Source organism: Monocercomonoides exilis (genome assembly GCF_001643675.1).
Source record: "Monocercomonoides exilis strain PA203 chromosome Unknown scaffold28-1221067, whole genome shotgun sequence".
NCBI lineage: Eukaryota > Preaxostyla > Oxymonadida > Polymastigidae > Monocercomonoides > Monocercomonoides exilis.
Window position 1 is genome coordinate 127,248 of NW_027150573.1, and position 24,408 is coordinate 151,655.

At 39.7% G+C, this 24,408-nt stretch overlaps 7 protein-coding genes across 7 annotated transcripts; 5 read left to right on the plus strand and 2 right to left on the minus strand.

Moving 5' to 3' along the window:
- The first annotated feature begins 54 nt into the window (after positions 1-54).
- Positions 55-5,045, plus strand: MONOS_2692 (uncharacterized protein). The gene is made up of 2 exons (XM_067872630.1): positions 55-323; positions 411-5,045. Exons 1-2 carry the CDS (start codon positions 68-70, stop codon positions 4,922-4,924), a joined length of 4,770 nt encoding a protein of 1,589 aa, XP_067725559.1. The 5' UTR covers positions 55-67; the 3' UTR covers positions 4,925-5,045.
- A 539-nt stretch (positions 5,046-5,584) lies between these two features.
- MONOS_2691 (uncharacterized protein) lies at positions 5,585-7,435 on the plus strand (the record flags this gene model as incomplete). Its single annotated transcript, XM_067872629.1, has 1 exon — positions 5,585-7,435. The coding sequence occupies one exon, from the start codon at positions 5,585-5,587 to the stop codon at positions 7,433-7,435; it is 1,851 nt and encodes a 616-aa protein (XP_067725560.1).
- A 95-nt stretch (positions 7,436-7,530) lies between these two features.
- On the plus strand, positions 7,531-9,959 carry MONOS_2690 (uncharacterized protein; the record flags this gene model as incomplete). The annotated part of the gene is made up of 1 exon (XM_067872628.1): positions 7,531-9,959. One exon carries the CDS (start codon positions 7,531-7,533, stop codon positions 9,379-9,381), a length of 1,851 nt encoding a protein of 616 aa, XP_067725561.1. The 3' UTR covers positions 9,382-9,959.
- Positions 9,960-9,974: 15 nt separating this feature from the next.
- MONOS_2689 (uncharacterized protein) lies at positions 9,975-14,738 on the minus strand. The gene has a single exon (XM_067872626.1). The coding sequence runs from the start codon at positions 14,682-14,684 to the stop codon at positions 10,074-10,076; it is 4,611 nt and encodes a 1,536-aa protein (XP_067725562.1). The 5' UTR covers positions 14,685-14,738; the 3' UTR covers positions 9,975-10,073.
- A 621-nt stretch (positions 14,739-15,359) lies between these two features.
- Positions 15,360-16,411, plus strand: MONOS_2688 (Rab7L2, Rab7-like protein). The gene has a single exon (XM_067872625.1). The coding sequence runs from the start codon at positions 15,383-15,385 to the stop codon at positions 15,998-16,000; it is 618 nt and encodes a 205-aa protein (XP_067725563.1). The 5' UTR covers positions 15,360-15,382; the 3' UTR covers positions 16,001-16,411.
- Positions 16,412-16,439: 28 nt separating this feature from the next.
- On the plus strand, positions 16,440-20,009 carry MONOS_2687 (putative calcium ion binding protein). Its single transcript, XM_067872624.1, has 8 exons — positions 16,440-16,499; positions 16,566-16,841; positions 16,895-17,470; positions 17,618-17,831; positions 17,996-18,298; positions 18,440-19,162; positions 19,296-19,455; positions 19,631-20,009. Exons 1-8 carry the CDS (start codon positions 16,449-16,451, stop codon positions 19,737-19,739), a joined length of 2,412 nt encoding a protein of 803 aa, XP_067725564.1. The 5' UTR covers positions 16,440-16,448; the 3' UTR covers positions 19,740-20,009.
- A 69-nt stretch (positions 20,010-20,078) lies between these two features.
- MONOS_2686 (uncharacterized protein) lies at positions 20,079-24,401 on the minus strand. The gene has a single exon (XM_067872623.1). It carries the CDS (start codon positions 24,354-24,356, stop codon positions 20,457-20,459), a length of 3,900 nt encoding a protein of 1,299 aa, XP_067725565.1. The 5' UTR covers positions 24,357-24,401; the 3' UTR covers positions 20,079-20,456.
- Positions 24,402-24,408: the final 7 nt, after the last annotated feature.

Here is a 24,408-nt window from a genome sequence, read left to right on the forward strand (position 1 = left end):
TATAATTTTTTTAATTTCTTTCCGAAAGCATTTTAGAATTAATTTTCTTCCCATCTTTCGTAATTGAATGTTTGGTTCAAAATTTGTAGGGGATCCAATTTGTTCTGACGAAGGAACGGGTGGTGGAGGCCAGTTTAGCTATCCTCCAAAAAATGTTCCTCGTCGATTATTCAATCCTTCGCTTTCACCATCACCTGAGCGCCTTCCAGCAAAAGCAAAATCATATGGTCCAACTACCCCACTTCCAGTCAGCAAGACTTCGACAAAAATTCTGCAGCGAGTATTGATGGAAACTAGAAGTGCTACGCACGTTCCTCTAGTTGGTTTGTGCTTCATTGAACATGGAAAAAAATGATTTTATTTTTAAATTACATTTCATTTATTTTTCCTTTTAATATGTCTGATTTCAGGACCTGGAGCATTGAGTGGAGCTGCAATACAGGGGTCTCCGAAAAAAGAAAACCTAACATTTATCACACCTTCTTCAAAGCCGACAAAGCGAAATTTACAAGAAGAGCAAAATAATGATGAAGAAGGGGACGGGCAAGAGTTTCAAGGATTTGATGGAGGTAACACTGGAAGATCTTCTATTGGATCTTTTGTTTCGACCACATCTAGCTTTGTGCATCCAAAATCTGCATCTTCAATCTCAGAAAAGATTGCATTTTATTTGTCACTTTTGACTCATAAACGAGAGGAAATTCGCTACGGCTCATTACGTGCATTATGTAGATTATCGCCTCTAAGTGTTGCTTTGTATGAAGAAGGCGATGAAGATCTTGAGCTCGAAAAAAGAAATGATAAAAAAGTGGAAAATGATGATACAGATGAAAATGCTGATGAAAACAAAGTACGAGAATCAACACAAAGACGAATCTCAAACGATGAAAATAAGAAAAAAAAGAGGAAAAAGCGTAAGATTGGAGGAGGAGTTGTGAATGCCGTTCATTCACTGTTGGAATCATATGAAACAGAGTCTGCTCGCGTCATTGGAATTGGTCTATATCTTTTGGGCCAATTACGAAGTTTCTCTCTTCCCACTCTTCCTCTTCTAACACGAATGCTGCACTCTCCTCGAACAGGAGCGCTGCGAGGGCTGTGCGTGGATGTGATGATTGCAATGGGATGCTATGGAATTGAAACATTGGCAGCGGCTGTGGCTGAAGGCAGAGATGCGGATTTAGAGTCGTTTGTGCTGACGCACATGGCCAATCACACAGAGATCCAGAGGACTGTCGTTCTGCCAGCAGTTATTGAGGAGCTGCGGGGAGGAAACTACGAGACGAAGAACGGAGTGATTGAGGTTGTGGAAGGGATGGGCGAAGGAGTCTGGCGCGAGATGGTTGGAGAGCTGCAGACATGCCTCATACTCGGCGCGGCTGACCGGCTGCGCCTCGGCCTTACCCTCCGCAAAGTCGGCGAGGAAGGCGAGCGGGCGCTGATTGAGATTCTGGAGTCAGACCACCACTCCCGTGTGAAGGCAGCTGCTGCACGTGCACTGGGCTTTCTGCCGAAAAACGGGAGAGACAGCGCTATAAGAGCAGAAGAAGACATCGACGTGGAAGAGTTCGACTCTTCAGCGTTTGCCTCAACGCCATTCACCGCAGAGATAACAGAAGAGACGTGGGCTGAGCGAACGCACCCGACTTTGACAGCTCGCAACTACCAGAACAGCCGGACTTCGCGATTCAACAAGCCAAAGGTCAAGTTCTATGTGGATGTGACGGACATCAAGCGGTTCAGCGACCCACCTCAGATGGTGGCGACGAAGCAGAAGAGGAAAGGGGCAGACGGGAAAGAGGTGGAGGAGCTGGGGATGATCATTGACCCGCGCGAGTTTTTGACACTTTTGCGGCAGTCGATTTTGGAAGGTGCGTTTGACAAGCATCCGCAACCAGCTGAGTGGGAATATGAGGATGATGAAGAGGAAGAGGAAGAAGAGGAAGAAAGAGGTAAAACAGATGAGAAGAGCAGCAACGATGGCTCAGATGAAGAAGAAGGAAAAAGTGTCAATGAAAAGAGGCACAAAAGGCGAACAAAGTCGATTTCGCATTCACCTCCCTCATTTCACAATCTCCGAACACCTTCTCCAATCCGATTTCCGCAGCGGCCTTCAAATGGCTCTTCTGCTTCATCATCATCATCTTCTTCTTTAACTTCATCATTTGCTTCAACATTGCACAAACCATCTGCTCATCCTCTGACAACTCCAACACCTGTTCGATCGACTACTCGTCCCCAAAGCAGAAGAGAGAAAGAGCAGAAGAAGAATCACTCAGAAGAAGAGGAAGAGAATTCGCTGAGCGATTCAGGCGAGTTCGACATGACAAATCCATTTGCCTCATCATCATCATCTTCCTCCTCATCTTCTTCTTCCCTTCCCACAACAACTGCCTCTCTCCCTGAGCCAGCCTCCCTCGCTGTCATCCGAACACTTACCCGCTGTCTGTCTCCTCAATCTCCCAGTCTCGTCAGAGCATCAGCATGTCTGGCACTGGGCGATCTAGGCTGCCGGTCAGCGTGGATGTGTGTGGGTGCACTGCTTTCTGCGCTGAATGACGAAAAGGACGCCAAAGTGAGAGAAGCTGCGGCGCGTGCGCTGGGCTCGTTTGGCGGTGTGGATGTGATTGCAGTTGATGAGCGGATGAAGAAAGAGGCGCTGAAAGGATGGACGGAGAAGAAAGAGGCGAAGAGGCCGTTTGTGCTGACTGTGAGGAGAAACGGGATTGTTGCCGATCCGTCGAAGAGCAGAGTGCGCCCAAGTTCTGGAAGCTTTGATTCAACATCAGCATTTCCTTCGTCTGGCACATTTGCACCTACTGCAGCATCAGTGTCTGCATCGTCTTCTTCTTCAGCCTTCTCGTCGCAGCCTTTGCTCTCTATTATCACCAACCAGCTGATCCGCAGTCTGAAGGACTCCTTCTGGAAAGTGCGCTTCTGTTCTGTTGAGTCCCTCGGCCGTCTGTCGCGCACATGCGATTTTCATCCCGATCAGTTTGGCCATCTCTCAACGATCGATCTGGTAGAGAGAGGGAAGTTCCCCACCCTCACTGCAGCGGCTTCTGTGCTCCTTGTCTACTCACCATTCTTCCCAGAGCCACTGCCGTTGGCTGAAAGTGAAGAAGACTTCGAATCAGAAGATGATGAAAGCGAAGATGAGACGGCAAGACGCAGACGAAGAAGCCGCTCGAGAGAGCAGATGCTCCGAAGTCAGTTCCTCGTTGATCGGCGTCTGCCAGCTGCACAAGCGTTGCAATGTGCCATTGAGCCGCTTGTGCAGCAGCTTCGCGAGGGGACAGCCAGCCGCAATCACATCGCAGCCACGCTCGGCTGCATGTCACAGGCTGGGCAGAGGAGACTGGTGCAGCTTGGTTTGTCTCTTTCTTCATTGCCTTCGTCGCAGCTGCGGACGGCTGTGGTGTTTGGGCTGAGCAGAGTGGACATCAACACAACAGAGTCGAGCGAGGCGGTTGTGTCTGCTGTGCACGGCGCATGCCACGACCCGATGCCGCTTGTCAGGCGAGCAGCTGTGAAAGGACTGGGGGTGATGCTCAGACGAGTCACGAAAGCAGCCAGCGAAAGCGCATTTGAAGACAGCGAAGAGGAAGAGGATGCGTTTAAAGGCGACGAAGATGATGAGGATGATGAGGACGATTACATCGCTAGAGCTGAAAGAGGAACGCCAATCAGAAGCAGCACAGCTCGCGGCCGCCGAAGACGTTCAATGCCAACAAAGCAGCTTCTTGGCGGAGTGAGTCGAGTGGCGATTCTTCCTCAGTTCCAGATGAAGAACTTCCTGCCAACAATCTACCCATTCATGCGTGACAAAGACCGGATGGTGAGAGAGCGAGCAGCGAGGGTGCTGGCGCAGTGTGGGGCAGAAGGCGAGCTGCTGCTTGTGGAAGGGCTGCTGCGCGACTCGTCTGGATTGATCCGCTCGGCAGCGGCGACTGGACTGGAGTATGTGGGAGTGAAGACAGTCAGAGCAATCATGTTGGGGCTGTGTGACACAGACGCGAATGTGAGGAAGAGCTGTGGGCATGCGGTGCTTGCGTTTGGGGAGAAGAGCATTGTTCAGGAGATATCAGGGGGAATTGGGCAGAGAGTGGGGACGATTGTGGCGCTGAAGGAAGCGCTTTCTGAACCGAAAAAGCTGCAATTTGAGGTTGTTGATGTGCTTCGTAAGATACTCGCAAAGATGGAAGAGATGACAGAACTGGAAGAGAAAGAGGAGGATCAAGAAGAAGGAGAAGGTGAAGGAGAAGGAGAAACAAGCTCACGTGACTCGCGTGCTAACAGCGAAACAGAAGAAAAAGGAAGATCGACATTCAAAAAGTACGGATTAAACAGATGGGAAAGCACTGGCAAATCTCGTTTCTATCAAGACAATAATGAGAAGAAGAAAAAGATTGAAAAAGAAGAAGACGACGAAGAAGAGGAAGATGAGGAAGAGGAAGAGGAAGAAGGAAATGAAGAATCTGATGAAAAAGAAAGCAACAGATGGAAATCCAAGCCACAATCGAGATGGCAATATTCGACTCCGAAATCTTCATCTGACAGACGCTACACAGCAAAAACAGCAAGTTCCAATGAAAGTGCTGAAACTGAAACTGAAACAGAAGCAGAAACTGATATTGACACTGATGCAGAATCTGCTACGGAAAAAGAAAGAAGGAATGAAGAGGAAGAGGAAGAGGAGGATGAAGAGGAGGAAAGAGAAGGAGAAGAAGAAGAAAATTATGAGGAGATGGAAACAGATCACGATAACGATGAAGGAGACGAAAGAAAGCGGGCAAACGCAAAAGGATATCGACAAAATGCAGAAAGAGATGACGATGAAGATGATACAAACGAAGAATATGGAAGGGATCCAAAAGAAATATATGCTGATGATGAGTCACATGACGAAATGGAGGATCGATGAGTGAGTGTAATTAAATACAGCTTTTTTTTTTTTTTAAACTTTCAACTTTATCTCCACGTCGGCTCATTTCATTGTTTATTTTTATTGTCATTATGAAATTAAAAATCTCTAAATTACGAAATGAAGGGTTTTAACATTTATTATTTTTTAAAAAATAGCTTTAAAAAATGAATAGCACATTTTTTTTTTGATCCATAGATTAATGAGTTTAAGTTGTTTTTATCATGCGTTTCAGACAATAAAAAATCTTCAATCAACAAAGAACAAAAACTTTAATATTTTAGTCCTTCATTTTCGAAAGAATAACCTTAATTATTTTTGTTCAAATATCAACAATTATAAGCATTTATGGTTTAAAACCTTATTCTTTAAATTGTGATTTATTGTTGTTATTTAATGCGTTCAACATTGAAGTTTTTGATGTTCTTTTTGCTGTCTTGCTGCACAGTTGAGTAGCGGAATTCTGATATCCTTTTGAAAGAGAATTTCAAAAGTTGGAATGTTTCAGAAGCTGACATTATATATGTTTCTGATCATGGAGATGACGATGTGCAAAAATGTGGAACAGAAGCGGAACCGTGCAAAACCATTGCAAGGGGAATCGAGCGGCTCGGTGAAAGTGCCGACCCAAAAACTCTGAAAATTATTGATTCAGCAGCAATGTCGTTTGGGTTTGTGTTCACAAAGGACTTTAATTTAATCATGACAACGTTAGCAGAAGAGGATGAGAGGAGTATGCTCACATTTGACTTGAAAGAGCTGACTGTTAAAGGGAGATTTCATATGGCAAACGAGAAAATATTGAAATTAAAGCGTCTTGCATTCGATTTTCAACCATTCAAAACAGAGGAACAATCAAATCTGGCAAATAAAGAATCTTCAGTTATTCTTTCAAGGGGCATCAATGGAGATCTGGATATCAGCGATTGTGAAATAAAAATAGCAAAATGGATAAATGAATATGCCCATTTCTCAATTTTGAGTGTTACTGGAGGAAAAGTTTCGATTGACAAATTGTTGTGGAATTCGGTGCGTGATTTCTTTTTTTCTGAGGTTGCGGTGTTACATATTTCTGAGGGTGTCACCATTCAGAAGCTGAACGATATTCACATTCGGAAAGTGAAATTGAATAATGCATGTGCTTTTGAACTTCCAAATTCATTTACGCTAGAGGGGAGCAATATATTCACTGCGGAACGAAATACTGAGGGTCCTGCTTTATTGGAAGCTAAAAGCGGGGAGTATGAGAAGGCATTACTTTCAATTTTAAAATGTGTGTTTTCTGGTGTTGCCTCTCCGAAGTCAACAGCAGGAGGATCGTTTTTCTTTGAGATGTTACATCCTGAAAGTGAGCTGCACATCACAGATACAACATTTAACAATGGAAAGGCGATTCAAGGAGGAGGAGTGATGATTGGAGCAGTAAAGGGAAAAGTTATATTAGAAAAGGTGAAATTCCAAAAGTGCATTGCAGAAGAAAACGGAGGAGGATTGGAGATACTTGACTTGACTAAGATGAATGAGTTTAACTGCATAAACGGAGAATTTAGAGATTGTGGAGCTCGTTTTGGCAGTGGCGTAGTTGTTGGCTTGGCAGGAAACGAATTGAAAAGCGAGAAAATTTTGTTTCAGGGGTGCTTCTTTGAAAGAAATTTGGAGAATGACAATGGAGTTGACCTTTCAATACTCTGTGATGGAGATGCTGAAATAAAAAAATCTCCTTTTGATGACAAATGCTTCAGTACGACGGAAAAGGGAAGAGTTTGTATTATCAAAAATGATGGGATAAAGATTTTTCGTGAAGATTGGCTGCATGTCGTCTATTTGGAAGTATATGTGGACGGAGCTCAAGGAAGTGACGAAGAAGAATGCGGAAAGCCAAAAAAGCCTCCATGCAAAACAATTAAAAAGGCTGTTGAAAAATGCAACCTTGATAAATCCTACACTATTTTCATATCCGAAGAAAGCAACAAATACGATGCAGAGCCAATTGTAATTGAAAGAAATCGAATTGACGTCAAAAATAAAGAAGAACATATTGTAAGCATCACAACTGCATTGGATGAGGGAAAGGTTACGCAAGGCGATGCGCTTTTTAATTTGAAGAAAAAGGGTGAACTTCATTTGAGCAAAGCAGACATCAAAGTTGACACAACAAGAGCAAGCGGTCAAAACAATGGGCTCTTTTCCGAAGAAGGAGAAGGAACTTATTTTATTTTGGATGATACCAATATCACCTCAACAGATTCTGGGCAAGCGTTGAATTGCGTCTTGATTGAGAGCAACTCCGGAGCATTTTATCTGTATAACGTTCAAATCACACATTTTTCATCTTTTTATGCATTGCTGCTTGCAAAAGCTTCAGGTGCTATAGTTATCGGCGAATGCACATTGGACACAGTCACTACAACAAGCACGACACAATCTGTTATTACAATTCTTAGTGAGTGTAAAGGAGCAAAATTTATCAATGCAACTTTACTAATTGCCAGTCAAAGGGACATCAGCTAGGAGGAGCTTTATACATTGAAATTGGGGAAAGCAATAACAATTATTTATTCAGTCAAATAAGTTTCGAAAAGTGTTCATGCAAAAGTGCAGCAGGAATGTTAGAGGAGCAATTCGTTAGGCTAAATGAAGAATCCAAAGGAGGTGCATTGTACATTAGAGGAACCGATGATGCATTTGATTCACTGAAAATATCTGTTGAAGATGTGACGTTCTCTGATTGCGAAGCTGACAAAGGAACATTTGTTTATTTATCGTTGCCAAAAGGAAGAGAGCAGATCAACGAAGAGCAATTTTTATTTGAGATGGAGGGAATTTATGGGAAGCAGAATTTCATGTTGCTGGAAGCGAGGAAAGAAGGGAGAATGATTGACCTTATGGAGGACAAAGAGAACATATTACCGTATCATTCAGAAAACATCTACGTTGGAGGCGAAGAAGCAAGCGAGAAAAAGACATGTGGGCGAAAAGAAGAGCCGTGCAAGCTGTTAAGCACAGGGATAAAGCATGGCTTGAGCAAAGTTAGCCTGACAATGGCGATCAGAGGAGCGATAAATATTGATGAACCTGTTTTGCTCAAACAAGACGCATCTTTTGCGTCAGATTTGGATTCTTGTTCAGGATTCTGCTCAGCAGAGCCAAATCGAGGAACGCTAAGAATTGGAGCAAAAATGAAAGCCGGTGAATCCACTGCAGTGTTTGACACAAAATTAAAATTGTTGCTTTTTGAAAGAATCGACATCGAGTATCCAGATTCTGTCGAAGGAGATCCAATTGATTTAATCAATGTTCAACGCCACTTAGATATTTATGATGTTATATTTAGGCCTTGGCATGCAGAGCTGAAAGAGGAAACGATACTTGGAGAAGAAGAAAAAGTACTTCCTTATAAACTTATAGTCGTTGAAGGGGGAACACTTACTGCTTCACAATTAATTATTTACGGAAGAAACGGAAATATGAGTGGGAAAGCTCAACTTCGCAACAACGAAAACAAAATAAATTACAACTTCTTTAACCTGAATGAATTGGGACAGAAACCCAGAAAAGAGAATGGAAAAATTAGAGAGGACAATCCATTCTGCTCATGGGATAATGGACTTGTATTTCTGCGCAATTCTTATGTTTCTTACATAAACGACAGCTCGTTTTTTGACATCAGCGATGGAGCAATTCTTGCAAGCTCCACTGCACTGAAAATAAACAACTGCACCTTTTTAAACAATCATCCGATTGGGATTGACTGGAAGAAATTTCCTTCCTTGCGACACAACATTCGTCAACATGGAAAAAAGCTCTCTGATTATGTTAATGTGAATTCTTTGGCATCTGGAAGCGATGGATTGAAAGGGAAGCCGTTTGGAATGCTATCTGATATAAAAGCATCTGGAAAAGCAGCCGACAAAATGGATTCGTATTTCTTTGCGCCTGTTTTGAAGAATGTGACTTTTGCAAAAAATGACACAAGCAACGCGAATGAGATCCAAGACGAAGAAAGAGCTGAAAATGAAATAGAAGCAATTGTTCAAGGAAGTTATTTGTTTCCTTGTGGACTGATATTTGAAGTTTCGAAAAATAAGAAAGGACAAGATATGAAATGGAACGATTGCACAATTTATGAATATGCTAATGAGACGGAGATGAAAGTGAAGATTCCTCAAAAACTGATTGATGTGGATGAATACACTTCTGTTGTGTGCTCCTTGACTTATCCCGACGGAACATCAAATGGATTAAAAAAACGTACAGAAAATGTGGTTTTAATAAAGCAGAAGAAAGTTGATCCAAAGGATTCTCCTAAGCCTCAAAAAACCGTAACAATCATTCTAGTTAGCGTCTTTGTCTCTATTGCTGTCGTTGTTGTGGTTGTTGTTGTAATTGTGTATGTTGTGAGGAACAAAAAGCGTAGACAGTACGTACAAATTCAAGGTTCCACTGATAATAATTAAAACTGTATAGAATGCTTGCAGGATAGTTTTGACGAAAAATGTGATTTTTCGAATTTATAATTATTTTATGCATTCTGCCAACCCTTATTTCACATATATATTTTGCAAAATTGTTCTTTTTTGCAAATGAAAGATATCTCTATTGCTGTCTTTTTTTTCACTTTGTGATAATATGGAAATGGGGAGAGAATTTCATCTGTTTTAATAAAGAGTTTCATTTCGAATTTTGTAAAGATTTTCATTCAATTTTTGATTCGAATTCTGTATTTTTGAGATTATTTATTTATTTATTTATATTTATTTATTTATTTCATTATATGCATATTTTTAATTTTATTGAAAATGATCTTTGAGTTATTTTTTCACAATGGAAACTGTTCCTTTTTTAATCGAGTGCTTATTTTTACAATTAAGTTTTTATGTATTGCAAGTCTGTAATTTGACTTATTTTTATTGAAACTTTTGAGAAAAGAAATTTGAAGGGCAGTTTTTTGAAATCCAAATGCTTGCTTTCATTTGTTCATATTTTTTTAAAATTAATTGAACTCATCAAATAAAATAAAAAATACTTCTAAAAATCAGTCATAATTCACTTTGTTAATTTTTAATTTGAAACAAAATAATCTGTGAAAGAAGAAGAAAAAGAAAAAGAACATCAAATGCTAATCAAACGTAATCCATATTTTTGTTTTCTAGTTTTTTGGTACAATAACGAAGTTAATATGAGATGGAAAATCAATAAAACTTCTTTCCTTTGCGTCTGAACGTGGAAAAGAAGCCACCACTTTTTGTTGCTCCGCTGGATGAAAGGCAAACTGTCCAATTGAGAATTCTCGATGCTTTTTCCACCTTGTTTGAGCGAATTCTCGTTTTTCCAGTGTTGCCAATGATCTAACTGCTGTTGCATTTTTGAGCATTCGATGAGGATTAATGTTTGCATATGATAACATCATTGCTCCACTTTTTTCGGTTAAAAACTGAGAATTAAAAATGTAATGCGATCGAGAAACAAGTTGCTTTTGGATTGAAATTGTAATTGAAGCACCAGAGTGACAAGAAGGCTCGTTCGAAAATAGGAGAGGAGAAAGGCGAATCGGCACAAATAGCACAATCACTGAATTGTCAGATAATGATTTGTTTGATGAGATGTAGCCTGAGAGGGCATTCCATTGCATGGGTAACTTTACATCATACGTTTGTATTTCTTTTGATTTTCTTTCAAATTGAATCAAAAATTTAATAAAAGTATTATTTAGAAGAGGGAAAAATTGTTGTCTTTGTTGAAAAAGCGTCTTTTGTAGTTGAGGCATAAACCGTTCAAATGCGCAATTCACAAGAGGCTTTGAAAATAAGAAAGGCTGGACGTTTAATGGATATTTCTGAGTTTTAGCAGGCTTTCGTGAAAGATGTCTGGAGAATGAATGCGTTTGCTGAAGAAAGATAAACAGAGTAAATTCCAAAGGGCAGGAAGGCTTAACTCCAACAGGATAGCCTGATCTGTCAAATAAAGACGATGTCGGAAACAACGAAAGCTTCAGCGACGTCAGTGAAAGCTTCTTCACAAATTCATTGAACCTCTCTTTCTGATAATTCTTCGAAGAAGCAAACTTGTCCAAAATGTCGGATACAGCTGCACTTGTTCGAGTGATGGCATTTAAACAAGATGAACTAACCTCCTCATAAACAGAAACAAAATGTTGTTCTGGGTTCAGCTGCGAGGCAATAGCATGCAGCTCGAGAGCTGCTGAAGTCACTTGATGCGAAAGGGGCAACTTCTTTACGTCATTCGGAAGCAAAATGGGCTCAACCTCACTTGAGTTGCAAGAAATTGAATCAGCAATCATCAAGTCATTCTCCAGCTTCACCCACGGCATATCTGCTGAGGGGTGACACTGAAAAATATTGGTAAAAGCACAGCTCAATGCGTGGACATATAGGAGAACAGATGACCAAATCATTTGATAGGAGTTTTCATTCTTTTCAGATAACTTTATTTTGCAATGTTCACAGCTAGAATCTTCGAAATACCCGAAAGAAAGTAAAAGATTAGTGGAAAGTGTAGATAAATGCTTTGTTTGATGAATAATCCAATCCCTTTGAAATCCATATAAGTCTGGCTGAAAGAATGGCGTTTGTTCAGTTGAATCGCTTTGATCGAATGTCTTGCTGTCTGCAAATGAATTCGGGTCTGTTGAGAATAAGTCTGCAAGTAGCTTAATAATAATGCAAAAGGAATGGCAAAGCTTAAAGAATGGCCTGTTGTTAGAGGATTTAAAAGATAACTTTGCCTTTTCTTTCTGCTGTTCATCATTTTGCATAAATGGAGACAATTGTTTGATCAAATTGTCACAAGAATCCAAAACGAAATCTCGCTCAGTAAAAATCGAGTGTTCGGCAAATGTTGCAAAGCCAGTAAGAGAAGGACGAAGTGTGATTGCCTTTGCGAATAAAGTGAAAAGCACAACATTCCATTTCTCCATCTGCTCCAATGGCACATTCGCAACGACTGCAGGCAAATAATAGGAAGCAATCAGAGGCAGCGGCACATTCAGAAAATTGTCTTTGTTTTTAAAGTTCGCAAACATTGTGCGGAGTGCTGTCGAGGTATTCAATAAAGCCCTTCTGTTTCGTTTGCATAAATAATTTTTTTCTGAAATCGCATTTACCAAAAAATCAAACGATTTGGGCGCAGCAGCCAAAGCTCCTTGTTCTTTATTTGTAACGTCTTGTGATTTATCTGACATCATCTTGACTTTTTCCATAAGCAAAACATCATCTGACTTTGTTGAATGTTTTGCATCATCAGTAAAATCTGATTCCAACATTAGTGAATCAATAGAAGAGGAGTCGAATAACATCTCTTCGTTATTAATAATTGCTATTTCTGTTTCTGTCACAACCATTTCGTCGAGCATGAACTGCGGCAACGACTCAAAAAAGCTGATACATCGTTTGTACACATCAATCTTTTTTTTCTCTACATAATAGTGTGAAGGATATTGGATCTCGCTGCTTGAATGCTTTTTAAACTTTCTCTTTACCGGCGCCACATCATCGCGATCGTATGACCTTTCTTTCGATTCGTCAGTGCTGTTCCGATTGGCTGCGGAATCATGAGCATATCGAAAATGAGATCTCCATCGATTGACCAATGCAGATTGTTCCCGCAGCATCTTTTGAATGCCCTTTCTGGCTCCACACAGGACTGATATTCCAGCCTTCCACTCAATGTCTCCAGGAAGTGGCTGCACAATAATAAATTTGTCTTCCTTTGGCCGTTCTTTTCCCCAATAATCTGCCCAACCAGCATCTGTTGAAAGAGCATTTTCACACAGTAATTTCATTGATCCTTCTCTTCCAGAATTATTTGTTGGAAAAGTCTTCATACTTGAGTTTCCTTCAAGTTTCTTTAATTCAGCCTCTTCATCCACCCACCGACGAAGCAGCCTGGCTTTAGCGTATTGTACAATAAGAGGAAAAGGATGGTGCTTTGCTATGTTGTGGAATGCATAGTAGATATGTGGCATAAGCTGCGATGCATAATGTCTGAGTGATGATCCTTCAACAAATAAGAGCGAATGGAGCCCTTTCAGAAAGGATAAAGTCACCAACGACGAAGGAAGAACGAGATGTGCTGCAAAATGAAGCAGGCGAATCGCCTGTGCTTCGTCTGACTGCTTAACTTTGACGAACAACGTCTGTAGCTGTGGAGGTGTGAAGCAGCTCATTGATATTTGTGGCTGAAGAGAACAAGTTGGATGATTAGCATTGAAATCTGCTGAGATTGATCTACTTTTGAGCACATAAGAGCAAGCAATCAAGGATAGTTCCTGAAGATTCTCTGAAAAGCGATTTTTGGCTGCTTCGGTCTTTTCCTTGTCGGCATCAAACAGATGGGGCAATGCTATACACGCAAAAAAGGGATTGTTGCGAGAATGCTTCATTATTGTTTCATATGCAGCCAATCGCACAGAGCGGTGTTCATCTTCCAACGAGCGGAGGAGGCATCCCGCAGATGTGCGGTTCGAAAACACGGTGAAGTTGAAGAAAAGTGGCACGCACACGACATTCTCCAATGAAGTACCGTTTGAATCATCCATTCCAAGAATGTGCAACATAATGGAGTTATAGACAGAATTTGCTGCTGGTTTCTGAGATGATGAAACGCTTGTTGAAGGTTTATTCGAACCAGACGAAGGAGATGATGAGTGATCCGTTTTCTGCAGCTTAAGATTCTCTTTTTCCGATGAAAGTTGTTTTGAAACGCGATCAAGATGGATCATAGTGCTCAGATCCTCCTCCTCCTCTGCACCGTTAATATACAGCTGCTCGAAATATCGAAGAAAATCAAAAGTGATATCTCCGCTACAGCAATCCTTACGCTTTTGACGCATATGGGATTTAATTACGGTCATTGCATATTCTGAAAAGCATCCATCTTTGGAAAGAGTTTGAGCAAGCAAACAGTCATTCACTCCTTGCAGCTGTGTCATCAGCTCTAAAGCTAGTAATTGTATTTCCTCATTAGCATTTGAGCAAAATGAGCCTAAGTGAAGAAAGCAGTCATCGATCATGCGAATCAGAAATGAATTCGTGCTTGAATTTTTATGTCTGTTTCTTTCGGAAAATATTTTTGATGTGTTGTGGACTTTTCGGATAGGCTTTGTTATATCATTGCAACATGAAAATGAGGAACGAAAAAAGCTAGAAATGTCAACTTTTTGAGTTGGGGATACTCGAATAAGTTCTGAGGAATATCGAAATGCAATTGATCCAAGTAATTTGAGAGATTCACAAACAACTGATGTCCAGCGCGAATTTGACAGAAATATGGCTGACTGGTAAAAGTGAATTATTTGCTCATTGCAAATAACAGTTTTCAATCTAAATTTAGTTGACTCTAATTCTTTGAATTGATCAAAATTTTCTATTTTTTGCTTACACTGATCGATAAATATTCTTATGGAACTCAGTGACCCTGCAACAATACGCGGATCTCTGTGAAACAAAAGCGCATAACAAATGGAAATATAACGTTGAGAATAATCAATTATAAATTGCGAAATATCCAGATGTTCCTCGTCGCTCAAGCTCATAAACTGTTTGTCATGAATTAGATTCTCCATCTTTGTAAGAATTAAATAAAAAATATTTGGTAAGGCTTCCAGTGAACTTAAAAAAGAATCAATTTCTGTTTGCTTGCTGTATATGCATTGTGAAAGTCGAAATCGGTCCAATGTGCAAACGCATTCCGCACATAAAATAAGAGCGGATGTTAAATCATTGTCACATTCTTGATTCATAAATGCATCACTTTTAAAATGCGAATTAGATCTTTAATCGAAAAGTATTATTATGTAATTGTTTTAAAAATAATGAGTTTCAATTTTTTCACATAAAAGTCAAATTTTTGTTTTCAAATATGATAAATTCATTTTGAAAATCAGAGAGTTTATAATTATTTTTTTTTCAAACATTGAAAAATTATTTCAGGAAATATGTAAAAAGTGAAAACATGTTCCAAACAAAAAGTTTTTCAATTCAACATTTTGTTTGAAAGAATATTGATATTATTGCATAAATATTTTTAATCAATTTGTTTGGGAAGATAATAATGAAATTATCTCATCCATGTAACAAGAAAGCTTTTATCTTAGTTTGAAGTGTTTTTCCACTTATTTGAGTGTTTGTCAACTTATTATGTACCAAAAAAAGTCTTGTTATTTTTCATAATTATTCAACGATATCGTTAGTTTTTATCAAAGTGGTTTGCTTTATTTATTTTCCAGATTTTAAACGGAATACTATTTTTTTGCTTTCTAAACTTTCATCCATTTTTCATTTATTGTGTCTTTTTTGTTATCCAATAGCTTGACCAATATTTTCTGCGCAAGAATATTTAACAAGTTATGATATAAAAGCAGAAATAGGATAAAGCAAATGGTGTTTTTTATGAAAAAATCAAAAATTTCTGTCCCAAATTATATTTACATGAGTCTTCATGCAAGTTGTTGGGGAATTAGCTGTGAGAGTGAATGTGGCTGGTGTAGGCAATTCTGGAACTTCCAGTTTAATTTGTAGATATGTTCATGGGCATTATCCCGCAAATCAAAATGGATTAGGTGATTATTTTCATACGAAGCATGTTTCAATTGATGGGAAAAATGTTGGTGTTGGCATTTTTGAAACTATTTTAAAATACCGATTTGCTACAATGATGCCCTTGGTTTTTCGAGATTCGGATGCTTGTGCACTTGTGTTCAGCCTTGCATCACACGAATCATTTGATGAGCTGAAAGATTTTAAAAAAGTAGTTGATAGGTGCGTTGAAGATATGCCTTACTGTTATCCGTTTGTTCTTATTGGAAACAAAAGTGATCAATGGGAAAATAGACAAGTTAGTCGATTTGAGGTGGAGGATTGGTGCAAGAAAGAAGGTATTTGCGCTTATTTTGAGACATCTGCAAAAACGGGAGACATAGTTGATAAATCATTTGAGGAATTAGGACGTTTGGCTGTGATATTTAAAAAATCAAAATACATGATGAAAGAACAACCAGTTGTTGAAGAGTCAGCTCATGAATCAAAGAAATCATCTTCAAAATGCATTATAATATAAAGTGCTGATTATAGAGGGAAAAACTTCAAAGTATTTTTCTTGAGTTATTCTTTTACTTTTTTGAGTGTTTTAAAAATTTTAAAAAAATCAAAAAACAATCTTTTAATGTTATTTATTTATTTTTTTAATGATTTTTTTGCTTCATGTTTTTGTTCAACTTTTGATTCGTTTATAATGTGTTTTCAATTTAATAAAGATTAATGGATGGTTGGATGGAAACAAAGAGGATTTATTAGTGTTTTTTGCTTTTGAATTCTTTTTGAAGAGATGAATTTCCGTTATCAATCAGCTTGTCAAAGTTGTTTAAGTTTATTCGGATAGCAGTTTTTTGAAAGTTAGTATTTGTCTTTTTTAAGCATTAAAAAGCTATTTATAGAGCAATTGAAAAGAATAGAAATTCTGATGATCAAACCTAAATAATATAAATTTAAAGGATTTTTAATTAAAGATGTTTATAAAGCCAATACCCGTTCATAAAGTTCGAATAAAGCCAAAGATTGTTTGAATTATAATTTGAATTTGAGTTCAAAGAAAAGAATATTTTTATGTTTATTTTTATTTTCAGGATGAATTGTTTTGTACTTTCATTAGTCTTCCAGAAACACAAAATTTTATAAAAACTTTGCTTGCGAGCGCAAAAGAAGGAACTCTAGATGAATTTATTTCTACAACATTACAACAGCCTTCAAATACAACTCAGCCCCCTCTTTCACCTAGTTTCCCACGTCAATCTCGATTGGGAAGAGATGCAGACCGTTCTTCATTTGGTCCTCAGCCTTTTTCAAGCGTTGATTCACCTACAATGGGATCTGGGAGACATGCACCTGCTTCACCTGTAGAGGTATTATTTTGTGAGTATTTTGAGATTTCATATTTTTTTATATTATTGTTCAGGGGCGTACCACATCGCCAATAAGCTCAAAAACCAAGCGCAATTCTATTCTTGGATATTCTTTGAATGAATTAGGAAATTTAAACGAAAAACAATTAGCAACGGCGAGCAAACAATCAACATCAACAATTTCTTCAGGAGGATCGAAATCTTCTCCTTCAAAAGCTGCATTACCGACAGTGGAAATGGAACGAATTTCAATAAAGCAAACATCGTCAACTGGCAGTGATGATCAGACAATTTCAGCAAAAATTGGAAGAGGAATATCAACATCTATTTTAGTTGATGAAGGTTCTTCAGAGAGAGGAAAAACGAGCACGTCATCTGCTCCCACTTCATCACCTCCACTCACTTCAAAGTCTCCCACTTCTTCGGCTTCTGCTTCATCTTCCTTATCTTCTGTGGGGAAAGGAAATGGCAAAAGCGGAGCATCTTTTTCATCTTCATCATCGAATTCTAATACAACACCTCTTACACCTGCCTCACCTTCAGCAGACAGGCAATCAATTAGCATTGTTCCTCCTAACAGTTTTATATTCACCCCTGACGTGTTAGTTACTCCTCCAGATGAGCAGATTGTTTGATGTTATTTTCATTTGTGAAATAATTTGCTTAATCTAACTGAATTTTTACTTAAAAAATTTTTTGTTTATTTCCTATCAATTTCCACTGTTATTTTAATCTCTTTTTTTTTTATTTTTCAATAATGTGAACAAATAAACCAGGATATTATACGCACTGTGTTCTCACAGCACCCCGAAGGCCTGACGCTGCCTCTCTTCCGCGAAGACCTGATCAAGCAGGCCTTTGAGCTGCCGGTGTGGTTTGCGCGCCCTCTTTTCCGGCGGATGATGAAAGGCATCCGAATGAATGCAGACAACAAACTGCGAGTGGCGCGATTCGTCAGAGACGAGAAGACGGCTGCTGTGTGGGAAGGATGTGTGTATTTATATCATTGGCTTTAATTGTTCTGATAATAACTGCAATATGATTGCTTATCTTTATGTATCATCATCGTCATCGTCGTCGTCTTGCTGTTGTTGTTGTTGTTGTTGTTGTTGTTACACTTTTTCTTTTTCTTCTTTTCTTTTTCTTCTTTTCAGCACCGTCTCTCACTCCATTTTCTTCCAAATCACCTCACAAATTGCAAGGGCTAACCGAAGAAGAAGAGATGGAAGAAGAGCTCTACCGGATGATGGATGGAAAGTTTGACGGGAGCAGCGCAGCCAACAACGGCGCAAGCGCATTGGCTGTGCTGGACGAAGGATTGCTGTCTGAGAAAAGTGCAATGGCGTTCTTCAACGATTACCTGAGAGGACTGACTCGCATTGAAAGGGCATTCAATGTTGTGAGGCGGCAGCGCAACCAGTTCATCGCCCCAGCAGACTGGAAGCCGTTTTTGGAAGGTTGAACTTTTTTTTTGTAATTTTTCTTGAATTCATTTTTAAATTATTTAACTTCTTTTGCTATTCTATTTATATTCGTGTTTTTAATGATTGCATTGTTTAATTGTATTTCATCATCATCCTCATCGTTTTCTCACTCAGATCTTTTGGATGTGCATCCTGGCCTTGACTTCCTGCGGCGCACACCCGAGTTCCAGCAGCGGTATCTGGAGACAGTGACAGTCAGAATGTTCTACACCGTCAACCGCGCCGAAGACGAGCGGATGACTTTGGCTGAGCTGAACCGGTCTGATTTGGTGGAGGTGTGCCACGTGTGCGACGAGGAGCCGAACATCAACCACATCCTGCGCTTCTTCTCGTACGAGCACTTTTATGTGATCTACTGCAAGTTCTGGGAGCTCGACCAGGACCACGACCAGCTGATCAGCGACACCGACCTCTTCCGCTACGGCAACTACTCGCTCACCCACACCACCATCGACCGCATCATCAACCAGCAAGCTCCTCGTAGGCTGAAGAGCCCTGTGCCAGGAAAGATGTGCTTTGAGGACTTCATCTGGTTTCTTTTGAGCGAAGAAGACAAGACGACAGATACGGCAGTGGCGTACTGGTTCCGTGTGGTGGACTTGGATGGGGACGGGGTGCTGTCGGCGTGGGAGATGGAGCAGTGCTATGCAGAGCAGCTGGAGAGGGTGGAAGCGATGGGCATGGAGCAGGTGAACTTTGAGGATGTGTTGGTGCAGCTGGTGGATATGATACACCCTAAGGGGAGACATGTACCGAGGATTGACGAGGCGCCTGCAGCGAGAGAAGCGAGGCTGGAGGGGAAGAAGAAGGGGAAGGGAGATATATCGAAGCAGGGCGGTTTGACATTTCTTTTGGATTTCTTTTGGATTTTGAAAATTTTTGTGCTTTTTCTTTGCATCTATCAATTTATCTGCATATTTGTTAAATAAATGTTTGAAACATAAATTTGATTGCTGTGTATTTTTTATAGCTGCAGCATTTGATCCTTCGTCCGTCTTTATCACTTTGGCTGACATGCTGTCATCGAAACTGAGCTGTTTCGTGTTCAATGTTCTGACGAACCACAACAAATACATTACTTTCGAGACGAAAGAGCCATTTGGAGTGAAAGATCAGACAAATCAGATGAGGTGTGATAAATATTCAAATAACTTTGCTAATATATTCGTTTCTATCTTTTCTTTTTCTTTTTCATCATCGTTAAATTTTCTTTTTGTTTCCATTGCAAATCTCCTTTTCTTCTTCTTCTTCTTCTTCTTCTGATTTTATTTTTTTAACTTCCTTCCTTCTTTCTTTACTTCAAAGTGACTGGGAGCGATTTGCACTGGCTGAGTATGAGCGTCTGTCTGTGGACGATGAAGACACCGACGAGATGGGAGGCTCTGAACTAACAGATGATTTGGATGGGCATTGAAAAAAGTGCTTTTTTTTTATATTTTCAATTTTTTTCATTTATTTCTTTAACTCAATCAGATCAATTATTTATATGTTTGTTAATTCTTCTGTGAAATGGACTATCAATTATATATTTATAGATTTTTTATTAGGGTTCAATATTTTTTTCTTTTGGCTAATGCGTGTTTTTGAAGTTGTTTAATTTCACCTCATTTTTTTTTTATTGTTTATTTGTTTTGTTTTGTTTTCCTTGAAAAGAATCAGAAGTGAACAAGAAAATAAGCTTTTTACGTTCTTCTGTAACTGTGAAGTCAACTCCTTTTTTATTAAAAAAAATAAAATAAAATAAAAAACTATTAAGAGAAAGGCGGGTGAAACTATTGTCACTACAATTATTATTAGCAGTATTTTTATACTGAACAATGAAATGATCAAAGCAATAAAGCTTAGAAATTATTTTTTTTTAAGAAATAAAAAAATAAATAAAGTTAAAAGCAGATTCAAATATTGAAGCTCAACGATAATTTTTTTTTAAATATCTTTGAAGTGTATTTTATCATTGCATTCGCTTGCTTCTAATTCTTCCAGCAGTTCGCAAAATAGCTAAGAATATAAAATATAGAGATTTTATTTTATTTTTTTAAATAAAAAATGAATAAATAAATTAAAAAGGAAAGGAAAGAGAAAGAGAAAGAGAAAGAGAAAGAAAAAAGAAAAGGAAAGGAAAACAACAGAATTACTTAGTTTGTAAGAAAGGATTAGAAGATTGTTCACCAAAAGGGTTTTGGCCGAAAATTGAGGAAGAAGAAAAAGAAGAAGAAGTTGATGATGAAGATGAAAAAGGAGAAGCACTTTGAGGAGAAGAAATGAAAGGATTGGAAACAGCTTGCGAAACAGAGGAAGTGCCAAAGGGCGATGATGAGAAGGGAGATGAAGTGAGAGGAGAGGGAGAAGAAGAAAGAGGAGAAGAAGAAGAAGAAGAAGACGCTGAAGATGGCGATGTCAAAAACTTGGCAAATGGATTGGAGGCAGGATCAACGCTTGGCTGTGTAAACGAGGCAAAAGGAGAAACAAACGGAGGAGAAGAAAGAGAAGACGAAGACGAAGACGAATTGGAAGTGGAAGATGCGTTTTCTGTTTCGGTTTCAGATGCAGTTGTGGTTGTGGTTGAAGTTGTAGTTTCTGTGGCAGTTGATGATGAAGCATCAGAAGGACTTGAAAAAGACGAGAAAATCGATGATGATTCGCCTTGTTTTGGTGCATCTGCTGTTTTGCCTGCCTCTTCTTCTTCTGATGAAGAAGTTGAAGATGAATCAGTTTCGGGTTTGTTTTCTGCTTCTGCTTCTGCTTCTGCTTCTGCTTCATCTGCTTGTATGTCTTTCTTTTCATTTTCTCCTTCTTTATTCTCTGTCTCTTTCTCTTTCTCTTTCTCCTTCAAATCTTCTTTGTTCTCATCTTTTGACTCTTCCTTTTTAGGAGATGCAAAAGGAGAAGCAGAGGTTGTTGAGGCAACAGGGAAGAAAGAAGCAAAAGGATTGCTATTTGCGCTTGATGCATCAGAAGCAGCTGGAAATGCTGATGCTGTCGAAGTCAAAGTTGTATTTGTTGTCGTCGTAGTTGTTGTTGTTGTTACAGTCGAAGAAGCAACGCTCTCCCCCGTCGCATTCTCCGACCCTGCAGGTTTCGCAGTCATCGCAGCCAGCTGTGTGAACGGGTTTGGCTGAAATGCCATTCCAGAGCCAGGTGATGTTCCTGATGAATTTGAAGTACTTGCAGCATTTGCAGCATTTGTGACACTTGCTGGTGCAAACGGAGACACAAATCCATCTGAGAACGGGTTCGACTTCGCAGAGCTGTCTTGTGCCTGTGCTATGCCTGCTGCTGAGTTCATCATCTTTGACGATGCAACGAGTTTTGTGATGGACGCCTCAGCTTCTTTATCTGCATCGCTGTCTTCTTCTTCTGATTGCTCTTCATCATCGTCTTCGTCTTCGTCATCTTCATCGTCATCGTCATCATCATCGTCTTCATCCATCTCACTTCCACTTCTTTCGTTCTCTTCTCCTTCATCTGAGCTTCCTCCTTCACTCTCTTCTTCACTTCCTCCAATCACAATTGTTTCAATTCTTTTCTTTTTGTATCTTGTCTCCACTTCATCGCTATCATTCCCGCTTTCATCATCTTCTTCTTCGTCTTCATCTTCCTCATCTCCTTCTTCTCCTTCTTCTCCTTCTTCCTCCTCCTCCTCCTCTTCTCCCTCATTCTCATCTCCTTCTTCCGAATCAAACCTCTTTCCATTTCCACTTTCTCCTTCTGAGCTGTTTTCTCCTTCTGACTCTCTGCTCTCTTCTCTCTCGCTCCCACTCCCACTCCCACTCCCACTCTCATTCTCACTCTCGCTGTGTGCATACTTCTTGTGCCCTTTCTTCTTCGGCATCTTCTTGAAATACTCCATCTCCCTCTCTTCTCTTCTTTCTCTCGCTCTTTCCCGCTTCTCCTTCGCCAGCTGCGCATCTCTCTCTTTCCCTTCGTTGATGGCTCTTTTGTCTGCCTCACTCAGCCCCTTCGGGACAATCGGGACAGGACTGATCAGAAGGTGGGAAGAGGAAGAGGTGGAAGAGGAGGATGAAGGAGGCGGTGGAGGAAGTGCTGCCGACTGGCCACTAAGAGAAGGAAGAGTGGAAAGCGTGGTGAATGATGTACGGGTGACAAATGGGGAAACGAGTGAAGAGGCTGAGACTTCGGTTGAGGATGAAGCGGATGGTGAAGAAGTAGATGATGGAGATGACGAAGATGGGGAAGAAGAAGAAGATGATGATGATGATGATGAGGGAGAAGAAGAAAGTGAAGGAGACAAGAAGGGATTAGTAACAGCTGACGTATTTCCGCTGCTGAAACTTGATGAGAACGAAGCAAATGGATTGATTGACTGTGACTTCGACGAAATGTCTGAAGCTGCCGAAGCAAACTCAGCAAACGGATTCACAAAGCTGTTTTGATTGTCCTTCTCTTTCTCTTTTTCATCTTTTTTACCCTCGCCTTCACCTTCTTTCTTGTCAGTTGAAGAGGTCATTGGCATCAGCACCTTCGCAAATGGATTGGTTGAGGAAGACTGAAAGACTGTTGAGTTGGTCTGGTTATTGCTGCTGTTCTGTGCGAGAACGCTCTTGAATGGATTCTCATACGAAACTGTGCTGTTCAAAAATGGGTTCTTCAGTGGCTTTTTGTGCTTGCGCTTCTTCTTGGCATCTGAATCGCTGCTTGAATCAGAAGAAGATGAAGAGGAAGATGAAGAGGAGGAAGATCCATCCTCTTGTTCTGATGAAAGAGATAATGCATCTTCATCCTCGTCTTCTTCCTCTTCCTCTTCTTCGGATAGGCTCAGATCATACAAGTTATCATCATCTGATATCAAATTGCTTCCACTTTCATTGTCATCTCCTTCCTCTTCTTCTTCCTCCTCCTCCTCCTCTTCTTCTTCTTCTTCTTCTTCAGATATGCCCCCAATATTGCTGCTATCACTGCTTTCGTACAAGTCCCCCATTCTAAATCTTTTGTGGCTCTGCTTCTTTCCTTTTGGCTGATGCTTCTTGTGTAATCTGCCTGAGTGCTGTTTTCGTGCGCTTTTCCCCCAAACAGCCATTCTCCCTCTCTTCTTTGGCTTCCTTCTCAAAAGATGGGCCCCACCTTTTGAAGAAGTCATTTCTGTTGGGAATTCAGAGCTAGTGGCTTGATCGTCTTCTTTGTCTTCTCCAGACTCAGAATTTGATTCTGATGAAGAAAATAAAAGACCAACATCAATTGAATCATCGTCTTCGTGTTCAGAAAGATCGCCTTCTTTTTCTTTTTGTTCTTCTAATTCTCCATCTGATTTAACCTTTTTCCCTCCTTTTTGCTTTCTTTTCTTCTTGTGCTCCAGTACTTTTGTCAAAAATTTGAGTTTTGTTTGCTGAACAGCAATTTTCACTCTTGCGTCTTCCAATTCTTTTCGAAGCAAGTTTTCTCTTTCTTCATTTTGTTTTATTAATTCTTGTTTTTCTTTTTCCAAAGCAAGACGTTTTGCTTTCTCCTCCTCCACTTCAGTTTTTTCATCTTCAAGCGAAAGCATTCTTTTCGAGCGAAAAGATTCTTCTTCAGCCCAACGAATAGATTGACATGGAGCAAGCGGCGTACTTCCGAGATATCTGTTCATAATTGCTGCAGCGTGATCTGCAGACAAAAGGATCTTTAGTATTGATTTATTTGGAATATCTCGGTTTTTAAATTGATCAACAACTTTATTGGAAGAATTTCCAATTTCTAAATGTTCCCTCTCTCGTGATAGTGATTTTATGCTTTGAGACGTTAACGAAGTTTGAGGAGAAATGTCTGTTTCATTCGACTTTGCAATTTCATTAGATGATGCTCCGTCACATTTATCTTTCGGATGAATCTGCATAAAAGGATTTTGATGATTGTTCTGTTCATCTATCTTTGCTGCATTAGCATTATTTGTCTCTGAAAGTTGTGAAGAAGATTTACCATGACCTTCTTCTTTGTTGTCGTCATCACAATCTGCAATATGTGGACAAAGCAATTTAACCACATCTCCAGTGGTTGTTAAATCCGAAATATACGTAATAGGTTCTCCCTCCATGAATTGCAAACCAAATATTGTTTTTCAGATTTAATGGTATGAATCATGGGCT